The sequence below is a fragment of the Equus przewalskii genome, chromosome 8, assembly GCF_037783145.1.
Source record: "Equus przewalskii isolate Varuska chromosome 8, EquPr2, whole genome shotgun sequence".
In the NCBI taxonomy this organism is placed as follows: Eukaryota; Metazoa; Chordata; class Mammalia; order Perissodactyla; family Equidae; genus Equus; species Equus przewalskii.
Window position 1 is genome coordinate 75,153,416 of NC_091838.1, and position 24,413 is coordinate 75,177,828.

The window sequence follows — 24,413 nt, forward strand, 5'->3', positions numbered from 1 at the left end:
GTATTATTGTTTCTTGGTAATTGCGTCAGTCTCTTAATTGCTGTCTCATCATCCTCCCACCTCCACCCCCGAGTCGAGATCCCCCACCCTCCAAACTGTGTAACTCTAGGTCCCACTCATGCTTCCTTTCTCCGGAAATATTAGTTCCTCCCTTCTCTTTGCATCTGAGTTCACGTGTCTGTCTCCCTGGTTGACTAAAACTTCCGGTGCTATGGACTAGCCACTTGTCCCCAGCCCCTGGGAGAGCCATGCACGCTGCAGGTGCAGAGTGATGTTGGTGAAATTAGCTGATTCCAAAGAGAGGAAGGGGCCTGCCTGATGCCCGAATTCCAGTGGGCAGCAAGGTGCACTGCAACTCAGGTGTCCTAATTCCCAGTACAAAGAGCTTATCCCTTATTCCCCGCCTCCACCTCCTTCTATCAGATACATAGAGAGAAAAGGATAATTGTTAATTGCTAAGCTCTGAAGAAGAGGTAAGTATTACTTTGAAAACATATAATAAATGGTTTGTCCTATTCAGGGAGATAAATTAAGACTTCCCTAAATCTTGAGCAATGTGCAGTTCTTAACTACATGAAGAAAAGAGAGAAGATAATTCTAGACAGAGAGAATGGCATATGCAAAGGCCCTGTGGTAGGAGGGCTTTGTACAGAAGTCCTCAGCATGATACAGAAGGGGAGAGGAGAGGAAGCTGTGGTCACTGGAGTAGGGAAAGCAGGCTGGGAAGGTGGGCCCTGGTTTGGGAAGGGGCAGGAGGGACAGGCAAGGGCTAGATCATGGAGAACATTGTAGGGTGAACTAAAGGTTGTTTCCAAAAACAGCAAGAAGGTATTGAAGGTTTTGAGCACAGGAGTGTCATGATCAGATTTGAATTTTGAAGTGAGCACCTTGGCCTGAGTGTGCAGAAGGTCATGGATAGGGAGTTAGAGTAGATGTAGAGAGTCCAGTTAGGAACCACCCCAGTAGTCCAGGGAAGAGGGGGCTGGGGCTGGGTTGACAGCAGTGGAGCTGGAGGGAAGAGGGCAGATTCAAGATACCTTTAGGAGGCAAGATCCACCGGACTTTGGAAACTGGGTGTTGAGGAAGGGGGAGGTGTCCGATCATTCTTGACTCTCTACCTTGTTCACTGGGTTGGATAGTTTGCTTGTGTGGTGAATAATGGAAGATACCAGATGCGGATTTGGTGATGGGCAGGGAGATTTGGGCAGGTCCTGAGTCCTTCTGGGATGCTAAGTTTGAAGTGCCTTCAAGACATTCACCAGATGTGGACTGAGCCTTTGGATACAAAGATCCAGAGCTCAGAGGCGGAGTCTTGGCGGGAGATGGAAATGTGTGAATGACCGGCCTTGAGGTGGTGTCAGAGCTGTGGGTGTGGGTGGGATTTCCTAGGAAGAAGGTCCAGGGTGAGAAGATAGAGGGGCTGGGGCCGGTCCCTAAAGGACATCTGCCTAAAGGGTAGAGGGTCTGCAGGGAAGACAGAACACAGGAGGCCAGACGGGCAGGAGGAGACCGAGGAGACAGGCACTTCCTGGAAACCAAGGCGGAGAAGGTGGAAGGCCAGGAGGCTGTCTGTCGACAGTTTGGGATGCTGCTGAGCGTGCAAAAAAGGCGACCACTGAAAAATGCTGAGGTCAGCTCACAGTGGGCAGCGGTGGCCGAAATGGGAATATTTGCTGGAGCGATAGGGCAGGAGCCTGGACTGGAGCATGTTGAGTCCTAAAATTCCTTCTGGGTTTAATGCTCTATAATTATATGATGGGCATTCACGTTAGTATTTAGACAAGCAAAAATGTATATACAGAGAGAGACAGATAATTATACTCACACATATACGCACATACGCATGCACACATGTACATATCTACACACATGTATATATGTCTATGTATGCTGTGTATGCCTATATTTAGAAACACTGCAATTCAAATCCAGGATGCCTTCACCTCTTTTAAACCAAATGTCTTTTCTGAGGACCCCACAATTTCCCCTGACACTCAGTTCCTCACCAGACCAGATGATTTTGCAAGTTGGAAAAGTTGATTTCATTTTCCTTAGGATCATATATAAAATAATGATTCTGTTCCGTGGAGCAATAAGCCCACAAAACCCTTTTTTCCACGACATTTCTGGCTAGCAGCTTGCTTGCTTTCCCCTCCAAGTGTCACCTGTGATCTGTGAATTATGTTGAGCTGAACAGCCACCTTGCGAGGCTGCAAGTTAGGCTCCCTTCGAGGCACACGCAGAACACCAGGCAGATGTTTTTCTCAGTCTCGTCTGATGGGCACATTTGGGGTTTTGACTTCTAAAGCTTTGGCTGGATCTGCTGATGACCAGGAACAGAATCCCGCTGCATCCTTCTACCTCCGTCTGGAAAGTCACTTAACTTTATCCTAGATTCCCCCTCCTTCCCCCTCTCCACTTGCTCCCTTCCCAGCCACACTTCAGTCTCCTCTGACTTCTAATTCCTAAATGGCTTTGTTTCCACTGGTAATTATTGATGCAAACGCATGAGGCTTCTGGACATTTCTGTACATTTTGGTTGAGGCTACTTGGAAGCGGGGTTCAGAGGGACTCGCAGGCCCCGAGGTTTGCGGGAGTGTAATTGAAGCCAGCAGGACGCGATCAGCAAAGTCACCTCCACTTTCTAGCTGGGCCCACCGCTCAGACACACAGAGTTCCCATTGACACTTGAGCGCCGGTTCAAGAAGAAAGCGGCAGGGGTTTCTCTGCCAGAGTCTGAGAGCAGAAGGCAAAGTACAGCAGCCTTTGTTTAACTCCCTGAGTCTGTTTTTTGGCTTGTGAGGTGGGTAGATCACAGAGCCTAGACTCCCCTGGGTTCTCAGCGGCTCTGCCTGCACCCCTGCCGCCTGGGCTGCACGCCTCGTCTGGGCCTTGCAGGGGGGCTGCCTGCTGGCTGTTCCTTTACTTCTCAGCAACCAGCACCACCGTTCTCCCTTTCTGTGCCTCAGTTTCCTCATCTGTAAAATGAGGTGGTCTAACCAGCTCAGGGATTCTGGAATCTGGCTGTGCAGTAGAGTCATCTCTGGTGCTATTTACAAATACTAATTCCCACATGCCAACCCCCACCCCTCACACACACATGACTTGTCAAGTCAGAAACTCTGTAGTTGGTGCCTAGGAACAAGCATTTTCAAAACTCTCCCCCTGTTTTTGATATAATCAGTCTAAGCGCCCTGGTCTAGGAACCACCACATTAGAGGACCTCCAAGGTGACATTTTTGCACAGAGATGCTGCTGCTGCTGATTTTTTAACTACTGCAGGTTAAAAGTGGCCAGCAGAAGGGAGAAGGACAAAATGTCAAATTCGTAAGTCAGACATCCCTGAATCATCGCCTTTGGGGAAATTTTGGTGAAAGGAGAGTTTGAAGCTTATCTGGATTTGGACATAAATAGGATAAAGGAGGAAATGAGAGTTGTGGGGGGGTGGGGTAAATTTCCGTTTTTTTTTTCCCCAGGAGAATCTGAACCACTATACTCCCTAACAGGGTTATGAATCCAAATGATAAATAAATTCTTCAGTTTCTAGATCTCAGTATATTTGAGCAGTGTACTTAACTGATGTGAGACTCAGTTTCCTGATCAGTAAGATGGAGATAATAGTGTCCATGAGAATTAAGGGGATTGCTATACGTAAAGCGCTCGCTGTGGTGGCTGCGCGTCGCAGACATCCAGAACAGTTGAGTTGCTTATGTTTATCTAACGAACATCACTGTCGAATTCGGTTAGTTTGGGGGTCTAAACGGAGTCAGAACTTTGGGGCAGCTTTCTGAAATTCAGAGTTAGAAGATATATTCAGAACAAAATAGTCCAATCCCTTCCCTAGTTGTAGATTTCTCTCTACACATCCGAGGGATGTGGGTGCACAGCCTCTGCTTGGATACGTCCAGAGACAAGGAGCTCACTTCCTATCAGGGTCGCTTGTGTCATTGGGGTACAGCTCTTGATTTTTAGTAGTTCCTTGCTTTGAATCTAAATACTCCTTTGAGTCCTTTCAGGATTGAGCTCCTTTGAGTGTATGTGTGTGTGCACGTGCATGCATGAGAGAGAGAGAGAAGCTGCTGTTTATTCCCTCGAAGTCTCAAAAAGATCATTCTGGGGGCCAACCCAGTGGCATAGTGGTTAAGTTCACACACTCCATTTTGGTGACCTGGGGTTTGCTGGTTCAGATCCTGGGTGCAGAACCTACACACCGCTCATCAAGCCAGGCTGTAGTGGCATCCCGCATACAAAATAGAGGCAGATTCACACAGATGTTAGCTCAGTGACAATTTTCCTCAAGCAAAAAGAGGAAAGTTGGCAACAAATGTTAGCTCAGGGCCATCCTTCCTCACACACACACAGAAAATCATTCTCTTGGGTGTTGGGTGGGGGTAGAAAATGGAGACAGGATTCTGGCAGCAAGATCCCCAGAGGTATTGGAGGATAATTGCTGCTGACCCCATGAAGCAGAGGTGTCGTCATTGCTGCTGACCCATGAAGAGGGACTTGAATGGAGGAGGAAAGGGTCAGGGGCATACTGGTGGCCCTCCCCTTGGGAATTTGCCAGTATGACAATTGCAGGATGATCAGAGAAAAATAGCCTAATTTATAACCAGGCTCCTGCCAGTGTCTCTGTCACCTTTCCCCATCCTACAAGCCTCTCAGGCACAGAGGTGAGTCTCTAAAAGGGCCCCGTGTGCTCCCCATCACCTCAACCTCTCCTCCCTCTCGTGGCTCCGCAGGTCCCATCATCTGCGGGCTCCTGAGCTCCCCTGATGTCCTGCTTTGCAATGTCAAAGACTGGAGGGACCCCTCTGAAGCACAGACCAGCGCCACCTGTCCTGGTGTGACCTGTGACCATGGGAGCCGCCAGGTGACGCTGCGTCTGGGAGGTCAGGAGTTCAAGAGTAAGTGTCCTCCTTCTGCCCACGTTCCTTCAGAATTAATTTTCCTAACCGGCAAGGTCTTCGGCCGCTCGCTTAGGAGCCCTCTCCAAACCCTGAAAAATTTATACTTCTGAAAAGAAACTGTACCAAAAATGCTGCATAAAAAACAGCCAGAGCGTCGGAGCAGCATTCCACGGAAGGCGTCGGCCTGGCTCTCAGGCTGCAGGTTGGCTGGAGGTGGGCCGGCTCGGCAGGGCGGCTGCGCTGAGCTTGCCCATCAGGGGGTCGGCCCATCTCATCTGGACTTGGCTGGGGTGGGCTCGGCCCGCTCCACGTGTTTCTCATCCCTGCCCTGGATGGGCACATTCTTCTCATGCAGACGGCAGAAGCGGGAGAGAACAAGGAAGGATAAGCCAGGCCTCTAAACGTCGAGGCTTGGCCCTGACACTGTCACTCTGCCTTATTGTACTGGCCGAGGCAGACCACGCGGCCCGGCTGAAAGTTGGGGTGGGGGGAGGTATAGCCTGCCCTTTAGTGGCAGGAAATGCAGACCCTTGTGCAAAATGTGTGACTACAAGGAGGATGAAGAGCTGGGGCTCAAAATGCGATCTGTTCCCCAAATCAATGTCCCCAGGGTCTGTTCCCAGCTCTGTGAGTTAGAAATTCCAGGTGGTCACAATGGCACCGCCCATTCTAATGACAGGGGTTCCAAGGGACTGTGGGCCCCACCACTTGGGTTCCATGAACAGAAATAACCGTTGAGTTTCCTTCTTCCCTTTCTTTCTTCTGGAAGCTCTTCTGACCTCTCTTTTTCACAAACTTACAAGCATCATATCTAGAAGTCATCTCCTGCCCCACCCCCTCATTGCACCACAACACAGCGTTTCGAGGGAAGCACTGTTATCATCATCATCCCCATTTTACAGCTGAGGAAACTGAGGCACACAGAAGGAGGGGAGCTTCCCAAGGTCCCAGAGCTTGTAGGTAGAGAGCTGGGACCTGAAACTAGGCGATTTGGCTCCAAAGTGACGTTCTACTTCACTTCCCTACATTGGCACTTACAGGTGACACAGGAGAAGAGCTTAGGAGAGTATCTGATGCACAGCGTTGATGTTAGATGATATTATTATTATCATTTTTAAAATCTGTTGTTGTTTTCTGTTATATTTTAAGAACTGCTCTGTGCCTTAGTAATTGCTGGATTCACACCATCGAGCATAAACCTGGCACAGAGAACAAACACGCTATCTGCAGAGCGTGTACGTACCAAAGCCTGGAAAAAATATTGCAGAATTTGGTGGGATTCCAGGAGGCTTAGTTTCTTTTGGAGTAAATAAAATCAAATAGCTTATTTGTATGGTGGATAGAAAACATATGGTATCTATTAATATGAGAGGTAGCCCAGGGTGAAAATGAGCATTTGGAGAAAGATGTATGATATATTCATGGGCAATAAATCCAGAGTGAATTGCCTAACACAGAGCATGTGCGTGGCGTATGCCCAAGAAACGAAGAATGTGCCCTTGTCTGGCCTCCCTCAGAAGGAGTGATTCCCGAATGACTTTTGAAGTTTTTGGTTTTTTAAAGTGCCCTGTGTGTACATGTGTATTTTGGGGTGCAGACAAAGCTTAAAGAGGGATGCCCTTTGACGGGGATTTCAGGCAGCTGATAATGTTCTGAATTGGAGGTTGCCTTATACATAGACTGATCTGGAGGCCACCTCCAAATGGGAACAAGAGGACACCAGTCCTTCCTTTCTGTAATAAGAGGTTTGTCTTTAAGTACGACTAACCCCTGGGAAAAGAAACATAATGATTTTATTCTTACTAAAGTGTGAATAGCTGATAGATACCCTTTCCTAACCACAGATTTTGATGGAGGAAAAGAGGAGTGAGTGTTCCAGGGATCTGAACAACTGACAGGGAGACCTTAGAGCGGATTGAAAGTGCACAGGAAGGGGCTGGGGATATAAAGACGAACTCTGTCCCTCCCAAAGTTGGTTGAAGGCCAGCCTCTTCCTTCCCATTCAGCAATTGGTTAGATGGTTATTGAAATACAGACTCTGGAATCAGACCCCAGGATTCCAACCCCGGTGTGAATGCTTATTCATTGCAAGAGCTTTCTGGGCCTTGGTCTTCCCAATTGCACGGTGAGGATAATGAAGACTCTCAGGGAGGGTGGGAGGAGTGAAGGCGGCATGTGTGTGAAGCTCTAGGAACACTGCCTGCAGCGAGGTGGGCACTCAGTAGATACAAGAGATTATGGAGCAAGGCTTGCATTGCAAACCCTGGAGCTGAATCCTGCTTCCCCCGCCCAGCTCTGTAACCTTGCTCAAAGCAGTTAACAACCCTTAGCCTCAGGTCTCCATCTGCAAAATAGGAGCCTACTTTTTTACATATTACAGAATAAAGTGCTGACATGCCCTGTGGGCTGGAGTTTAAGCTGTTGTTTTCTGAACCCCGAGTTTCTCATCCCCCAATTTTGCATCCAACAGAGGCACCCTGTAAGACTTCTGGTCCGGACATCCTCCTTTCATTGATCAGCTCACTGGTACTTACTGTGAGGGTCTGGTTCAGCAGATGGCCTGGTTAATGGAGAATTAGCATTTACTCACGAACTGTAAGTGAATTGATTGCCAGTTGCAGGAAATTACAACCTGAAGGAATACACTAAATTCAAACAGCAAGCACATCAATATCCGTATTGTATTTTGCAAAGTGTTTTCACACCCACCAGCTTTCCCGATCCTTTTGGCATGCCCGTGAGGCAAGTGGATCATATCCGAGTTTTACGCGTGATAGTGAAGTTCAGAGCGATGATGGGTCACACTTAAAGAAACTCTCTTTGCATTCAATGCCCAAAGCAATTGCTTTGGAAAGCAAAGCATCAGTGGAAGGTCCCCTCTGCACCCCTTGGAACTGCTTGCTGCTATGATGGTCCCACATAGAGTTTACTGGAAGAAGAAGGGGCTTCAGAGTCATCCTTACATTGTACCAGCAGATTAAGGAGTCTGGCAGTTGCGAATTTTGCTCGTTGGACATCTCTCTGGGGCCTGCTGGATAATTAACTGGATAATTAATGTCAGCTACTAGCACCTTCTACTCCAAGGCTGTGGGGAGAAGGGGTCAGAGGTCCAGGAAAGCTGAAGGATCAGGTGTGAGTTGTGGAGGTGAGCCGGGAGGTGTGTGAGCAGCCACAGAGAAGGGGACACATCCACCATCATCCCAAGAACCTGCTGGGTGTGAGATCCCAGGCCAGCTGCTGGACCAGAGATGGGTGCGGTGGTTTCTGCTGTAAGGAGCTCACAGGCTAGTTGGGGAGACAGATAGGAAAATTATTAAAGTAGAGCGAGCCCCCGGTTTGCCCATCTTAGTGGACAGACAGGGGTTGTGGGAACACAGAATGCCCTTTGGCACGTCTCTCCTCATTTGTTAAGCATCTTCCAGGTCATCTTCTCCACAGGTGTTTAGGGCTGACTTCCAATAGCAGCAACAACAAATAAACAGCTCCACAAATCACCCGGAGGCCATTCCATCCCATAGGCAGGCACAGTGCTTGTCCTGGCTTCTTTGTCTGTCATCTGATTGCTGTGTAACATTTGTGCCTGGGTTGACATGTGTGCTCAAGAGAGGAGCCCATCCAGGGTGTGCATTTCCCAGATTTCCAACCGACATCTCCGGATGTTTTCAACTATTTGGTGCTGGCTGGATTGATCTTCCCATTTCTGAGAAAAAAGGATTAGAAAACTCTGGGAACGCATATGGTTCATTTCTGACAATGTCTTGAAGTGCAAATAAATGAAAGATAGGCAGATTAGAAGTCCCTTAATCCCCATAGGGACTTAAAATTTGATAGGAAAAACAGGCGTTGGCAGAAATCCTCCTGGAGTCATCCTGAGTCCCGAGGCTTCACGTCGTTGAGCCATAGTGAGGCTCACTGTGATGCTGACATTCCCCGTACAGGAGTCTGTCTTGTGTCAGTGATTGTCATTGTCTTGGGGTGCTGAGAGCTAGGTGGAGAAACTTACAAGGTGTCTATGATATTCATTGTCATCAGAGGCCTGTGGAGTAGATGTTTGCTGAGCACCTACAAATAGGATGGACCATTTAAAAATGACCGTATTAGTTCTTTACAATGGCTGTCACTGACTGTGTGTTGTCATGTGCTTAGCAGAGCTCGAGGTGAGGATTCTGGAGTGTATTTTACTTAGGAAGGGCAAGGAAGGTGAGTAGAGACATGGGAGAAGTGATACAGAGAAGAGAAGACAGCCAATAAAGGTAGGGTCTGAAACCTAGAATTTCCAGTTCTGAATCCTGCCCTCTCCCGGGTTGTAGATTAAAACTACCCACCCCAGATCCAGCACATGATCTCTGCGGAAGTGTTCTGGTGTAAATTAAGACCACACAACAACCCTTAACCCTGAAGAATCAGGCTCCACGCCAACTCCCCACGTTCTAAATGCGAGTGTGTTCCCGCAGGCTGGATTCCAGGGAGAGCAGCGAGGAGTCAGGGTCTGGGCGGCTGTGTGGAAACAGGGATGTTCTAACTCCATTATTGTGGAAGGAGGGGGCCAGATGTCTGGACAGTCAAAACCGTCTACCTTAAAGTATTGTTTAGCAGAGAAGAGAAGGAGTAACGTTTGCTTTGGTTCTGTGTGCTTTTCACAATCAACAGTGTTGAATGGGGCAAGTTTTGGGGACTGGAGTGCAGGGTCAGAAGTCTACATTAGGGAAATTAATTTGGTGGCCAGCCTTCGTGTGTTCGGGAATCTGATGCTCTGTGTTTGCTTGGTGGGCTCTGAGAATCCCTGATTGCTTTGTTTCCCTCCTTCATTCCTCCTTGCATTCATTTATGTGCTGAACACCACTGCTGAGCAGGGACTATGCTAGGTGTGGGTGGTACAAGGAGGAATAAGGCCCAGATCCCAACTTCAGAAGCTCTGTTATATTCAAGGAGCTGGACAATTGCTGTCAAGTGTGAAATTAAAGATGGAGGTGTTTGTTTAGCACCATGCAAATCCAGCCAGAGTGTTCAAGGAAGCCTTCTAGAAGGAGGCGATGCAGACCGTGATTCTTAAAGAGTAGAGGTTAACCAAGTGAAAGGGGACGAGAGTTCTAGGCAGAGAGAAGAAGTATGTGCAATGATGCAGAGGCCTGAAAGCAAGCATTAGACGTGACTGGGAAGATGGGTGTCTTGGAGACAGAGCTGAGTGTGAGGCAGTTGAGATCATCAAGAACCGGCTCTTAGATGTTAGAAGGTGTGATGAGGCCTGAGCTGAGAGAGAGGGATCAGAGGAGGGGAGGATTTAAGGACCGTTTAGGAAATGGCCTGGTTGGATGTGGAGACTGACGAAGGGGGAGGAGACAAGGATGACTCTGAGAAGGTGATCAGGAAGAAGGTGTAGCATCGAGTGATTTAGAGAGTGTAGGAGGAGGTGAGTTTGGGCGTAGAGATAGTGATGGGAGATGATGAAGATAACAGGAAAAAGGGCAATATCATTTCTTCTACCTCAGGGTTCTCTATGTCTTTCTATGGAGACTTGACAATCATTTTAATAATGAAAACCACCAAGGGGATATAATTTCCCAGTGGTGATTAATAAAGATGTTCCCCAGGATGCAACAATCTGTAGATGCTGGCCGGGTGACCTTCTAATCTACCAAGGAGCTCAAGATTCATGTGCTGAGTTTAACTGAATTCCATTGGATTGAATTGTGTTGAAAGGAGCAAAAACGAGGATGAGGTTAAGACCCATCTTATTTCCCAGGCTAGAAGACATAGGACTCCATTGTCTTGAGATGGACAAAAAGTGTATAAAAATATCCTGTTCCTATCACAGTTCAGTGCATTCTGGGCCGAAAATACAGTGTAAGACCTGTGTGCACCTGTGTGGCGCACCGGCTGTTCTCCAGGCGACGGAGGGGACGTGTGATTTTCCTTTCCACTCTGTGCAAAGCAGGTCACATGTCCCAGGCATAAACAAGATGTTCCGGAGAACATGAAGGCTCCCCAACTCCCCAAGTCAGAAATGGGGACTGCTGGTTGTCGAAGGGCCTTCTCTTGGAATTCCCTAAAGGATTATAATAATCCTAAAGGATTATGGCTCTTGGGAAGGGCCAAGTATGGGAATGTGAAGTAATATTTATTGAGCGTCCGTAATCTAAATGCTCAACGTTATCCCATGGTAACCTATGTCTTAAAGTGGGTGTTGGTTTTAGTCTTACATTTGAGAGCAACAAAGCACCCTAGAGGTCAGATGTTGTTTCTCCAACCTTTACAGGCTAGATAAAAATCACAATGCATGGCCTAAACTATTTGGAAAATTTCATTTACTTTACATATATATTACTCAAAAATATCTACATATTTTATATATATAATAATGTGCATTATATATAGTATGTATTATAATTATATATAATATATATACTATATATATTATATATAAGTATATAATTATAATCATATATAACAAATAGTATTTTATGTATAAATGAATATATATAATTATATATAATGTATATTTGTATATAATAAATATAAATATTTTATATATAATAAATATGTATAATTTTATATTATATATTTTATAGATAATATAAATAAGTATTTTATATATAATAAATATGTATAATTATAATCATATATAATAAATAGTATTTTTTATATATATATAAAATTTGAAAGAGTCAGTATACCAAATAGATTTGCGTATAAAATATTTTAAAAATAGGGGCTGGCCCCGTGGCCGAGCGGTTGGGTTTGCGCGCTCCGCTGCAGGCGGCCCAGTGTTTCGTTGGTTCGAATCCTGGGCACGGGCGTGGCACTGCTCATCAAACCACCCTGAGGCAGCGTCCCACATGCCACAACTAGAAGGACCCACAACGAAGAATATACAACTATGTCTTGGGGGGTTTTGGGGAGAAAAAGGAAAAAAATAAAATCTTAAAAAAAAAACAAAAAAGAATTCTCAAATGTTTTTTAAAAAAAATATTTTAAAAATAAATTCTCTATTTTCTCTTGTGACAAAGTCCAAATTCTCCTAGCCTGGCCTTCCTAATAAGCAAATGCTACCCCAAGGAGATTGTGAACCAGAACAGACGGAGCAGATGGCCCTGCTCTGTGTTGGTGCCCCAGGAGTATATGACGCGCTCTCCTCTGTAGCGGGTAGAATAAGTCCCAAGGTTTCAGAGATGGAAGTGTGGGTCTCCCAGATATCAGAGGTTTTCACTTCCCCCAACTTTTGTAAATGCCTCCCAGCATCTGAAGAAGGCTATGAGAGAATTGTGAGTGGGTCCTTTGAGGAAATGTGTTATCCCAAGGTCAGGCAGCCTGAGAACTTCTAGCATCATTCTTTATTCCCATTGCAGGGGCAAAGCCAAATGGAAGTGGCACTCAGTATTTTTGGCTCACCCCAGACAAAGACCATGGTCATCCTTGGGAGGACTCATCCTTTTAGTAGCTGAGTTTTCCAGATAGTTCAGTGTTTAACTGAACTTCTTTAAACACAAGAACCTTTACAAATGTTTGCCATTTTGGATGGATAGAATTCTAAAATACATTATCCTCTCCTTAGTGTGGTCATTAAGAGCATGGGTTATGGAGCCAAACAGGTGGGGTTTGAATTCTGGCATTAACCTCTTTGGATTTTGGTCTTCATCTGGAAATTGGGGACAAAAATGCCTACCCACGAGGTTAAAATTAAACAGTGTCTGGAAGGTGCTCATTATAGTGATGGGCAATGGCCCTTAATAAAAATTGGCTATCGTAATACATGGCTCTTAATAATTACAACAGAATGCGATCATTTCTTGATGTCTCGAGTTGTGAGCAGCTGTCTCCTGCGGTGTGTGGGATTGTTTGCCTCCAGACTCTGTGCTTTCTGAGCTCTTTTCTCAGCCTTTCAGATCACAGAGGGAATTGGCAGGATAGTAGGGGTGAATGAACAAAGGAAAGAGAGGCAACCCGGACCATCAAGAAATGGTGTGGCAAATCCAGCCTCATCCAGTGTGACATCCAGGGGAATGTAGTTTGGCAGAAAAGAAAATTTAATATTAGTAAGAAATTAAATAATGGCAGCTACCAATAATAGGGTGCATATCAAATGCTGAGGATTGCGGAAGAGGGTTTCTGTACATTATTCCCGTCCTCACAATTACCATCCCCATTGGCCAATAAGGCAAGAGTCTCAGGGGACTTAAATGACATGGAAAATGAACACAGCTCTTGAGCCTCCTATGAGCTGCATTCTCTTTAGGCCAATCTCCAGTTCCTTAAGTGATTCTCTGTGTCACAGGTTCATGACCCCTCACCACAACAGTCCCTTTGGTGCCCTGGACAAGATATCTGAGGTCTGATCAGCTCTGGTTTTGTACCAGGGATCTGGAAGAGAGCTCCAAGAAGGCTCTCTTTTTGGGGGCGCACCTTGTGTGGGAGATAGAGTTCTCAGGCCCAGGAGGGGCCGGTGTGGGAGAGGGGAGGCAGTTGTGGTCATGGTGGGTCCCCAGTAAAAGTAAGGACACTCAAGCTCATAAAAATAAACACCTTCTTTTGCAGGTCTGACCCCCCTGGAAGGACCTCAGGGCATCTTTACCAGTTTCCAGCAGGTGTATCTCTGGAAAGGTAAGCTCTGTAGGGGAGGGGGCAGCAGGACACGGGTCACCTGAGACTGTCCAGCCCCACCTCTCGCTCACAGGGCGCTCTGCTCCCCAGAGAGGAAAGTGTAGAGATTTACTTTGCAAGTGAGCGCTCTGTGTGGAGGAGAAGGGCCTCAGGTCTCATCAGATAAGATACCAGAGTCTAAAAGAAAAATGGAAAGTGTAGAGACCCGAGAGAGGAGGGAGGAAGGAAGCACTGGCTGCTGTGAGATCAAGTTCTCTGACCACAAGCTGCCCTTGTTACTAGGCTGGCAGCTTGGACGCTGCTGCAAACTATGGGAGGCATTTCTCTAAGGGGACTTGGCCACGGGGGCCTCTCTCTCTGAGGTCAGGGTGAGGGGACAGGATGAAGGGGGTGGTGCCATGGACTCCTGCTTAGAGAAAATCTACTGTGGGTGCATGGAACAGGGTGGGGGTTCAGAGGAAATGCACATTTGGCATCTCTTTTCGGTTTTGTTTGTCCTCCTTTGAGTATGCTGCATGTTGATTAAGCACTACTCAGAGCCGGGGCTGGTGAAAGGCATTTGGGATGAGTCTGAGTGGTATGGGGTGAGAGAAATGAGTGAGGCACAGTCTGGACCTGTAAGGGCACCCAGCCTCAGGAGGGAGCAGACGAGCAGTGACCATGGCATGTCATGGCCACAGGTACCAGGTGAGAGGCATGAGGAAAGATGCCCGGCCTCTGTACCACTTCCCTCCCCTTCCCATGATTCCCCCTCACTCGTCTCCAGTCCCCAGATAGGACTGGTGACCTATTTCCAGCTTGTAAAGTGAAACAGTGGGAAAGAGCATACAGTGTGGACTTAGAGTGAGTGGGTATGAATTCTGGTTCCATTCCTTACCACCAGCCACTGAATTTGTGCCAGTTCTTGTCCCTGGCACCTGGCTGTGGACTGTGAAGACTTCCCACATTGCCATTACCATTCCTCTGGGGTTGACCGGAGGCATACCTCCCCAACATTAGAATGACAATCCTTTTTTTCCTCCTAGATTCCGACATGGGGTCTCGGTCTGAGTCTATGGGATGTAGTGGGGACAGGGAACCAAGGCCAGCATCTCCAACAGAAACAGGTAACAACCCCCAAACCTTTTTATGTACTTGAGCGTCTGGCTGTGAAGACAAGATGGTGATGCCAAGGATCTAATCAAGGAATGGACCCATTAACATGGTCATGCAGCCGCAGACTCCCCTCTGAGCTTCTAACCCAGGTAGCCATTTCATGAATATGGACAGCTCCTCAGAGGGGCAGTTGGCACAGAAAGACCAAATCATTGCAAAGTCACCACTGCTGGTGGAAAAGAAAACAGCCATAATAGTAAAACAAGCAAAAAAATTATTAAAGAGCAAGTTTCATCTGACAGTGGTCAGTGGCTTCACTTATGTAAACCCTCAAGAGTGTGAGCAAAATGTTAATATTCTGAATTGTTTAATGAAGGAGATGTCTGTAGGAGTCTTTAGAGAGAGTCATTTTAAGCGGAAGGAATAAATCCATACATGCATAGGGGCAGAATGTATGTGCCATCCAAAACTTCTCTATCCCCGGAGTCTATGATTGCTATTACTTGGGTGCAGCTAAGACTCAGAGAGAACGAGAGAGAGAGAGAAAGAAGGAGGAGAGGGAGGAGGAAGAGAAAGAGAAGAGAAGAGGAGAGCTGAGGAGAGGAGAAGAGAGAAGGAGGGAGAGAGGAGGCAGGTCGGTCTCCCGGCGCAGGGAGACAGTGTGGCATGGTGGGAGAAGCATCACATTGCAAAGCAGACTGACTAGAGCTTGAGCCTCTTTTTGGCACTTACTCCTAGCTGCACAGCCCTGGGTGCTTTGCTTATCTGCGAAGAGCCTCGATCCCTCATGTGTGGAACGTACCTTGCTTTCCTCTTATCCCATTAGATCACATGCCGGGTAAACACCTGGCATACTGCCTGGTACTTAGATGCCCGCAAAATAGTAGTTTCTTCCCCTTTCCAGGGCTCTCGTGCAGATCAAATGAGATAATGTACATAAACCACCCAAAATGGGGCTCATCCCCCAATAGTCGTTTGGCAAGGTGAGTTCACTCTGCATCCACAGAGCGGCTATGGGACTCGGGGGCTGTGTCCTGGCTTAAGAGTGCAGGTTCTCAGGTCAGGAGAGCAGGGTCGGAATCCCAGCTGTGCCTCTGTCTGCCTGTGCAACCCTGAGACACCATCTCTGAGCCTCAGTTTCTCCTTCAATAAATGAGAGTAACAGCAGTATCCGTGAGATAGGGCGACTGTGGGATTAGAGGAGGCAACTCTGTAACCTGCGGTGGCACAGAGCAAAGGCTCAAAGGTTGGTAGCTGTTATGATGTGATAATGGCGGTGTTGGTGTTTGTGATCCTGGTACAGAGCCTGGCTCACAGCACACCTTCCATAGGCTTTGTTCTCATTCCGTCTCGCTTCTTGTATTGCCTGTCTGATGGCAGAGCTCAGCTGGGCATCAAAACTCGGGTCACAGGACGTATTCCTGTCCAGACTCCTCTTGGCAGTGATGGCTTCTGCACCTTCAGAGGTTTTCCAGTGGAAGCTTCCATTTTACCAGCAGAGTGCTAGAAGCAGGTGGGGGCGGGGCGGGGCACCAGCTCCGGAGCCTTCCCCTCCTTGTTCTCATAAGCAAGCTTTTGGCTGGGTCCCTTCTGTACAAGGACCTGGCCCCTCACCTTTCTGATCTTTGCTCACACTAGCAAATTGGCCTTGGGGGCCTCCCAGGCACATGGCCCGTGTTCAAGGTTACCTGCTGCCAGCCATCACTTTCCCCCTGAAGCGAGAATGAGTCCATAACTCATCAGGGAGGGGAGCAGAAGACAGCAAGCCTCTCCTAGAGCTTCCTGGGGGCCAGGCCCTGCCTTTGGTGCTTTATATACATCACCTCGCAAACTTTATGACAACTCTGCTGACGGGAGTTATTCCCGTTTTATCAATGAGGAACGTGGGGCTTAAAGTGCCTCAGTTTCCCTCTTTAAGCCAGTCCAACACTAAGCAGACAGCAGCACCAGGACTCAAACCATGAGCAGCTGATTCCAAAGCCTGGGTTCTTCTAGAACACCAGCTGCAGACAGCAAAGGCCAGGGCGAGTCCTGGTGGCCCCTGGCTGACAAAGCAGACGGGTTCTGTTTGATTTGTAGAATAGACTTTTAATTTTTTAAGTGAGCCAATATTTTTAAATTGGGAGATTTTTATATAAAAATTCAGATTTCTAGGTTCTATAGAGAAAAACAGAGGAAAAGCTCTAGAAACACTGGCTTCAAATTTCGGCCTTGTGACCATCCCCTGAACTGAGTTGATCTGTCCCTTCCGCCAGGGCGTGGCTCTCCTGTTGCTCCGCTCCTCACCTGGCACCGTACACTCCTGCTCACCCTTCCTGCCTTGGGGCATCTGCGTTTGCCATCCCCCAACCTTAGCAGGGCCTCTTAGGGGCAGCCGTAGAGCTCGGGGCAGCGGAGACGTGAATGATTTCACGGCACTCAAGAAGGTTCTGTGAAATCCATCATTATACACTGTGCCAGGGCCTCCGATACAAAACTGTCACATGATCCCACAGGAAGGACCCCCCCCCCCTTCCTCCCTCACCAGAAGCGGGGCTGGGCCCCCGTCCAAGACCTTGGAGGGATTCAGGGTGACGAGCCAAAGCTCGGCTCGGTTTTCCCCTTCTCAGCCGATTACATTCCTGGACTGAAGAAGATGACGCCCCGGCAGGAGAAACCACTTTGATCCGCTCTCCACGATGGGGCCCAGTGGCTTCTCCGAGGGCTCACTTACCTGGCCTGTGCTCCTCGCATCCCTGAGAATGACCTCCCTGGTTCGAATCACAGCGAGGATTTTTCCCCTTTCTGTTTCGGGTTATTCCAATCAGTCTGAGGCTGTGAGACACACACAGGAGACCAGCAAGAGCAGCCTCCCGTCTGGCAAACCCCGTATTGGCCTCCTTGCCTTCAAAGGGAGTGCAAAATTTGGACAGAACAGGAAGAAAATGAATTCTTCCTCATGTGACCTGTACACCAGCTGTAAGCTGGGTGACCACAGTATCCATTCTGACATCTACCACACATGTTTTGAGCCCGTATGCTGTGCCCTGGGACATTCACAGACTTGTGAGAATTCCCACATGCCAGTCACTGCAGGACAATGTGTCAGGGCTGTAATGGGAGCAGGTGTCAAGTGCAGTGGGAATAGGTGGCCTGCAGGAGTCAGGAAAGGCCTCTCAGAGGAGCCTGGAAGGATCTTCCAGACATTTCCAGGGGACATCTGGGAGAAGGTGTTCCAGGTAAGGGGAACAGCCTGTGCAAAGGCTCCGAGGGCAAAGTACGATTCAAGGAACTTTAAGTGTGCCTGTGGGCCTGCTGTATTGTTTTTCTTCCTTCTTCTGCTGTCTTAAGAGGTGTTCTGTGCTCTCCTTCCTTGTGCCAACTGCCATTCAGCTGGAAGGCAGGCATGCAAACTGAGATACAATGACCCAAAGGGCTGTGGCTCACGGCGGAGGGGGCAGCATCGTGGTCTCCAGGGTCTGGGCCAGCACTAACCTTCTGGCCTTGCTGTACGCTGTAAAGCTTCTCTCCCTGTTGGTGGTTGTTGCTGGTGAAGAGGCTCAGTCTTTGTGAGCCTGCTTGGTGGAACGTGTAAGGTGGGCTGCTAGGAGGGTGCTCCGGACCAAGGCAAAGTCGGGTGTACATGGGCTGTAATGCCCCTGTGCCAGAGCCCCGAGCTAAGGGACACTGTAAACACGCCCTGGCTCATTTCCATGAACTGCTTCACACCACAGTGTAAGTCCCTTTGGGAAGTCAGAGCCCTCATGAGGTGCAGAAATGCCCCCACCCCGGGCATGGGATGTGGGTCTCGGCACTGGAGAATCTCTTTATAGAGCCACTAAACAGCATAACAGGAGGGAACAGCACTAGTCCTTGAAGCACAGGAGGACCAGGCAGATGGGGAGGAAGGGTGTAAATGGAGGGTAAGCACAGGCAATAGTCCTGGGGCAGAAGCTGTGCAGTGATGAGCTGGAGCTACCAGTATCTGCATGCTTCTGGAGTGTGACTTGAGGCAACTGAGACAAGCCTCAAAGTGCAGGTAGAGCCTGGACCAAGAAGAAAGCTTGGACTTCCATCGTTGGGCAGTCAGGCACCCAGGAAGAGCCTTAAGCCAGGAATCATGGTGTATGAAGATGCAAGGAAAGTCTGGGGAATCGTTAGGCTGGAACTTTCAAATATGGGGCTGAGTGGAGCAGAAAGCTGTTTTCACAGATGAAGGCTGATGTTTGGGAGGGAGATAGGACTTCCACGTGGCTTCAGAAGACAGAAGGAGCCTCAGGGGTTCAAATTTACAGAGAGACAGGTTTGACTCCACAGCTTCTTAATGATGGGGTGGGCTGCTGTGGTCGGCACAGACGTGTCATGGGGCTGCAGGGACATCGGCCAGGAATATGATGGGGAAAAGTCCTGCCATGGGAGAAGAATTGAACCAGATGGCTTCCAAGATGTCTTCCAAACCAAGAGACTAAGATTTTGCAACTTCATAATTTTTAGGACTTTCTGGGTCCATCCTTCCTCTCATCCCTCCCTCCCTCCATCCCTCCATCCTTTACCAACAGGCAGTTATTGAGGGTGTGCTATGTTCTAGGCCTTGTGTTTGACCTTGGGGATGAGAAAACAAAAAATTTTTTAGAACCCTACAAGTCCTATTGACTCCAGAACTTCTCTGGCCTCACATAGCCTGAAAGTATGTGTGTGTGTGGGGAGGGGGAGAGAGACAGACAGACAGACAGATAGAGTCACCATGGAGATAAAGCAAAGGAAGTGGACTCCTTCCTTCTTTTTCAGATGTGATGACAGAGCTTTTCTCCCCAGTGGACCTCAGCCAGGTTGTTGTCAATGGAAGTCAGTCCCTGCCCAGCCAGCAGCACTGGCTTTTCAAGCACCTCTTTTCACCTCAGCAGGCAAACCTGTGGTGCCTTTCTCGTAAGTATCCTTAGACCTCATCCTTGTTTCCCCACCCTGCGGTGAGGAATCTTGAGATTCTTTGAGAACAGATAAGGATAAACTCGATGACATAACTCAGGGATCACTTCAGAGTTAGTACCATGGATGAGACAGAAGACAGACAGGGCATCTCCCGTATCTTCAAGAAGCTTATAGTGTAGTTAGTCTCAACTCTACTTCCAGAACCTATCGTCCACTCATCCATCCATTCATCTATCCATCCATCCATCCATCCATCCATCCTTTACCTAACAGGCAGTTATTGAGACTGCAGTATGTTCTGGGCCTTGTGTTTGACCTTGGGGATGAGAAAACAAAGAAATGAATCAATCGTGATCCGTCCCCATCAGGGAGCTCATACACACCACTAGCAATGTCTGACGTGGGGGTGGGAGCAGGGGAGATCATTCCTGAAGTTCACAAAATTTTCGCAGTCCTATGGCCTGTGGTCCAAAGATCCTGACTGCTTCTGAGATGGTCCTGGGTAGATCCAATGGAGTTTTACCCTCTCTCCTCCTGTCCTGCTGGGTTTACAGCTCACCCCTCACCCTCTTAGATTTTGCCTTTATTGAGAGCCACACAGACTCCCTGGTGCATGCGTGACGCTCTCCCCAGCTAGCAGAACCCCGCTGTTTTTCTTGGGCATTCCAGACTTCATAGCCTTGACTGACCTGGGCCTCTGCCCCGCCTGGGAAAAATCCCTACAGGGCATTTCTTCCCAGAAGGTCCTGCAGATGTGACTCCGCCCTGCAGGCCTCCCAGGGACTAAAAGCCACTGCTCTCTTGCCTGCAGGCTGTGTCCAGGAGCCCTCCTTCTGTCGGCTGGCAGAGATAACAGACAGCGCACCCCTGCACTTCACCTGCATCCTCTACCCCGAGGCCCAGGTGTGTGACGATGTCCTGGAGTCCACTCCCAAGGGCTGCAGACTGACCCTGCCCCACAGACCAGGGGCCCTGTTCCGGAAGAAAGGTGAGTGCTTGGTGGCATCTGCACCAACTGCATTTCCAATGGGCTTCTGGCTCTGTGGTTTCAGAAATATCAGGTTAATTTCTTCTTCTTTTTACAATAAAGTATTTCAAGCTGACTATAGAGAACAAGCCTACCCTGGAATCCCACTGCTCAGAGAAAGCCACTGTTAATACACGTAGCAGTTAGAATTTCAGTGGGCCATACATTACAGAAAATCCCAACCACAGTGGCTGTAACAAGAGAGAAGTTGATTTTTCTTTCTGATGACGTTAACGACACTATTCTGGGGGGAGTTTTTTCACCCTGCACAGTCTCCATTTCTTCCAAGATGTTATCATCCTTCATTTATTGTTCTGTCTTCTTTGCTGGAGGCCTTTCTTAGATATCTGGTGAGCCTTGGTTTTCCACTCAAATGTAAGGGAGGCGTCCAGATGCTGATCATGACGCTCTGTGTGGTGGGAGCTTGTTGACTTTGGGTTTTCCTGGAGGATAGTCTAGTTGGGCTACCCTTTGGGAAATCCCTCATGTTAGTATTTTTAGGTCATTCCTCTCAAAATCACGGCCTGGGGGCATGAGTCTGGTTGCTGGTGGTTTGGGTACCAAATACGGTTTGAAGATGAAAGAGTATCAATATTCACTGTGTAGATTGACTTGAAAGAGTCTTCGACTTTCAATGTGGTGCTCCCACCCTTAACTACCTAGTGCACCCGAAAGACCCTCTCTCCTTTGTCCTGCTCGATCTTCTTCCATGGTGGGGAGAGGACAGCTGTCAGTCGTGGAAAGCAGAGGAGGGCATTCGGAGACCTAACTGCTTCTTCAAGAGATTTCCAGCCCGTCCTGTTTCAGCCCAGCTTCCTCCCAGTGCTGCCGAAACTTAGCTCTTTGGGATCGTAGAAGGTTATGGGGCTGCTTCTTGGTTCCTCCCACAGAAAAGTTGAGGATTCAGCTTTCTTAGGTCTCTTAAGTCAATTTCGTGCTCCTCTGTGTGCTTGCCAGCATCCACCCCTGTGTTACCATATCCCCCCTCCTATTCTCTTTGCCCTTGTGGCGTGTGCCCTTGCGAGGATCCCTTTACTATGATTTCAGTGAGGTCTGGGAGGGAGCAGAGTGGATACACGAGTGTAACACACCATCTTTAACTGGAAACTTTCAGTCTGGTTTGTACACTGTTATCCTCCTATTTTCCTCGATACGCTGACTCTCTCCCTCAATAATATGGTTTCTTTCTGCCTCTGTGTAGTTGTCCTGAAAGATAAGGTGAAGAACTTCTACACTCGCCTGCCATTCCAGAAGCTGACGGGGACTTCCATCAGAAGCAAAGTGCCCATGTCTGACAAATCCATGTCCGATGGGTAAGCTACTTCCGTCGCCAAGATTTATCACCCTCCACTGCTAATATTTATTGTTAACACCCTTCTACTTCCATAAAGAAGGTCACATAATACCAGTTAAAGGCAGAGGCATAACAAACTATAAAACCCAAAGCAGAGGGTGAAATGTCATATGGAGGGGACCATATCTAAAACTGTGGCTAACGTAAATTACTGATGTTAAACACAAACTTAGCCCTGCCCCTCAAGGCGGCTGATGCAGAAAAGAACATTGAGCCGTGTCTTATCAGTTAACGAAGATTGTCAAGTGCAGTAATAAACTTGATCAGTCCCAGCGTGCTGCATTCAGAATCCAGAGAGCAAGGAGGACTTTTAACAGGGCTGTAGGCCTGAAAGACTTTTTATTTATTATTTTTAGTATGTATTTTTAAATTTTTTTATTTAGGTAGCTGTTATTTTGTTGTTTTCACTAAAGGTGATATTTCTCTCAGCCTAATCTGTGGATCTCACCCATCAGAATCACCAGGAGGCCCCCCCCTTTTTTTTTTTGCTGAGGAAGATTAGCCATGAACTAACATCTGTGCCAGTCTTCCTCTACTTTATATGTGGGTTGCTGCCATAGCATGGCTGATGAATGGTGTAGGTCTACACCTGGGATCCGAACCTGTGAACCCGGGCCACAGAAGCAGAATGCACTGGGCTTAACCACTACACCATGGGGCCAGCCCCAAGAGAGCTTTTTACAAACCACATTCCTGGGTCCTTCTTTGGACCTGCTGAGTCAACACTTCCTGGGGCTGGGCCCAAGAATCTGAATTTTAAGTGAGCTCCCCCTGGAAATTCTTTTGTACCTTAGAATTCGAGAATGTTGATCTTTGAGCTGTTGATCTATGAAGTGTCGTTGATTGATGAAGTTGTATTATGTCGCTGGAGTTTAAGATCTACTTTTGACAATAGAGTTGGAAAGATGATCTGTCTGGAGGTCTGGTGGGACACCGCCTGTGCTGATGGGAGCAGGGAAGAGAAGGCAGGTTGGAACTGGGACAGGGGTTGGGGACTCTGAGAAGAGTGGTCTGATGGGAAAGCATGTCATCCAGGCTGGGGCTTGGCAGTGGGCTTCAAGAGAGCAAAATGAAGTGGTGGTAGGTGGGCAGTGGGCAGGGCTCCGGGAGAGGGAACCACGGGGCAGGCGGTCCTCAGGCATCAGGGCAGAGATGCAGCCAGCATCGAAGAAGCTGCCCAGGAGATGGAGGCCTTATCCACTGAGATGGGACTTGAGTTCAGGGCCTCCTAAGATGGAAGCAGAACAGAAAGATTGAGGCAGAGTCCCCACCCTGAAAAGGAACTGAGGGCTTGAGGGAGCTCTTAGGAGTCAGGAATGAGTGATCAGGACTTGTCAGGGCTGGAGGAGCTCAGAACTGAGCCGAGGAGCATTGGTTTGAAGCCACTAAATTCCCCCTGCCAGGACTGGTCCTAGAAGCTGAGGGTGGGGTCCAGTAACCACACTGACTCGTTGAGGAAAGTAGGTCCTGGGAGACAGCATGGATGCGCCGACCCAGCAGACAGAGGTGTGTTCAGAGGATATTTAGCCTATGCTGCAGATTGGAGAAAGGGGAGCTTGGGGGAGAACAGGTGCAGCTCTTTGCCACCCAAACAGGTGCCCGGTTGGGTCACTTTGACCATGAGCCCGTGGAATCCCATTGGAAGCCCAATGTGTCCATTTCTGGACACACCTTCCCTACTATCTCTTCCTTTTCCCACAGCCCAAAGCTGGGGCTTTCTCCCTGTCTGAAAGGGTTGTAGAAGTGCATTCAGGACCCTGGGTTCACCTGGCTTGAGCCTGGCACAGAATAGCACAGGCTAGATGCTTGAGGAGTGAGTGAGCGAATGAATGAAGGACGGCAGGACAACATTCCTGAGAAAAGAGTAGAATTTTGTTTTGGGAAAGAACCTCAAAGCTAGGAATCTCTTCATGTGTATTGGCCAATGCACCCTCACTTTAGCTAGTCGTTAAGAAAGCAGGCCCCCGGAAGTAAGAGCGGCTGCAATTCAGCCCACCCAGCAGGTCCTGGGCCACCAACGACAACCTCCAGGCCTGCTCATCCTCTTCTTCTGCAGGTTCTTTGAATGTGAGCGGCTGTGTGATGTAGACCCGTGCTGCACTGGCTTCGGCTTTCTGAATGTTTCCCAGTTGAAAGGTAATGATGATCACAGCTCCTTGAAGCCTGCACGCAGCATTTTATAGTCTAGAAAACACGTTTGCATCTAGGATCTTGTCGGATCATCAGCATCTCCAATCGAGGGCTGGGAGAGGGGAGGTGGCTGATAAATGGAATAGCTGGGACACGGCTCCTGGTCCAATGCCCAGTCAACTGTACACAGCACTTCTGCCTGACCGGAATAGCCCTCTTTCTGTGCTGCAGTTAACTATCTTGTCCTCTTTCAAGACTCGGGTCAGGCAACTTGGTGGGGTGAACTTTGGATCTGTCCAAATGATCTGTATTTAAAACTGGATTCAGCCACTCACTATTGGTGTGATCCTCGATCAGTCCCTTAATCTGCCTGAGCCTCGGTTTCCTCATC

At 48.3% G+C, this 24,413-nt stretch overlaps 1 protein-coding gene across 1 annotated transcript in view; it reads left to right on the top strand.

The window, feature by feature from the left end:
• Positions 1-24,413, top strand: part of TG (thyroglobulin) — a 243,372-nt gene that overhangs the window by 68,670 nt on the left and 150,289 nt on the right. Inside the window, exons 26-32 of the mRNA XM_070632069.1 lie at positions 4,743-4,907; positions 13,443-13,508; positions 14,534-14,614; positions 19,371-19,508; positions 20,323-20,499; positions 21,740-21,851; positions 23,949-24,028. Coding sequence (XP_070488170.1) covers positions 4,743-4,907; positions 13,443-13,508; positions 14,534-14,614; positions 19,371-19,508; positions 20,323-20,499; positions 21,740-21,851; positions 23,949-24,028 — 819 coding nt within the window. The remainder of the gene's footprint in view (positions 1-4,742; positions 4,908-13,442; positions 13,509-14,533; positions 14,615-19,370; positions 19,509-20,322; positions 20,500-21,739; positions 21,852-23,948; positions 24,029-24,413) is intronic.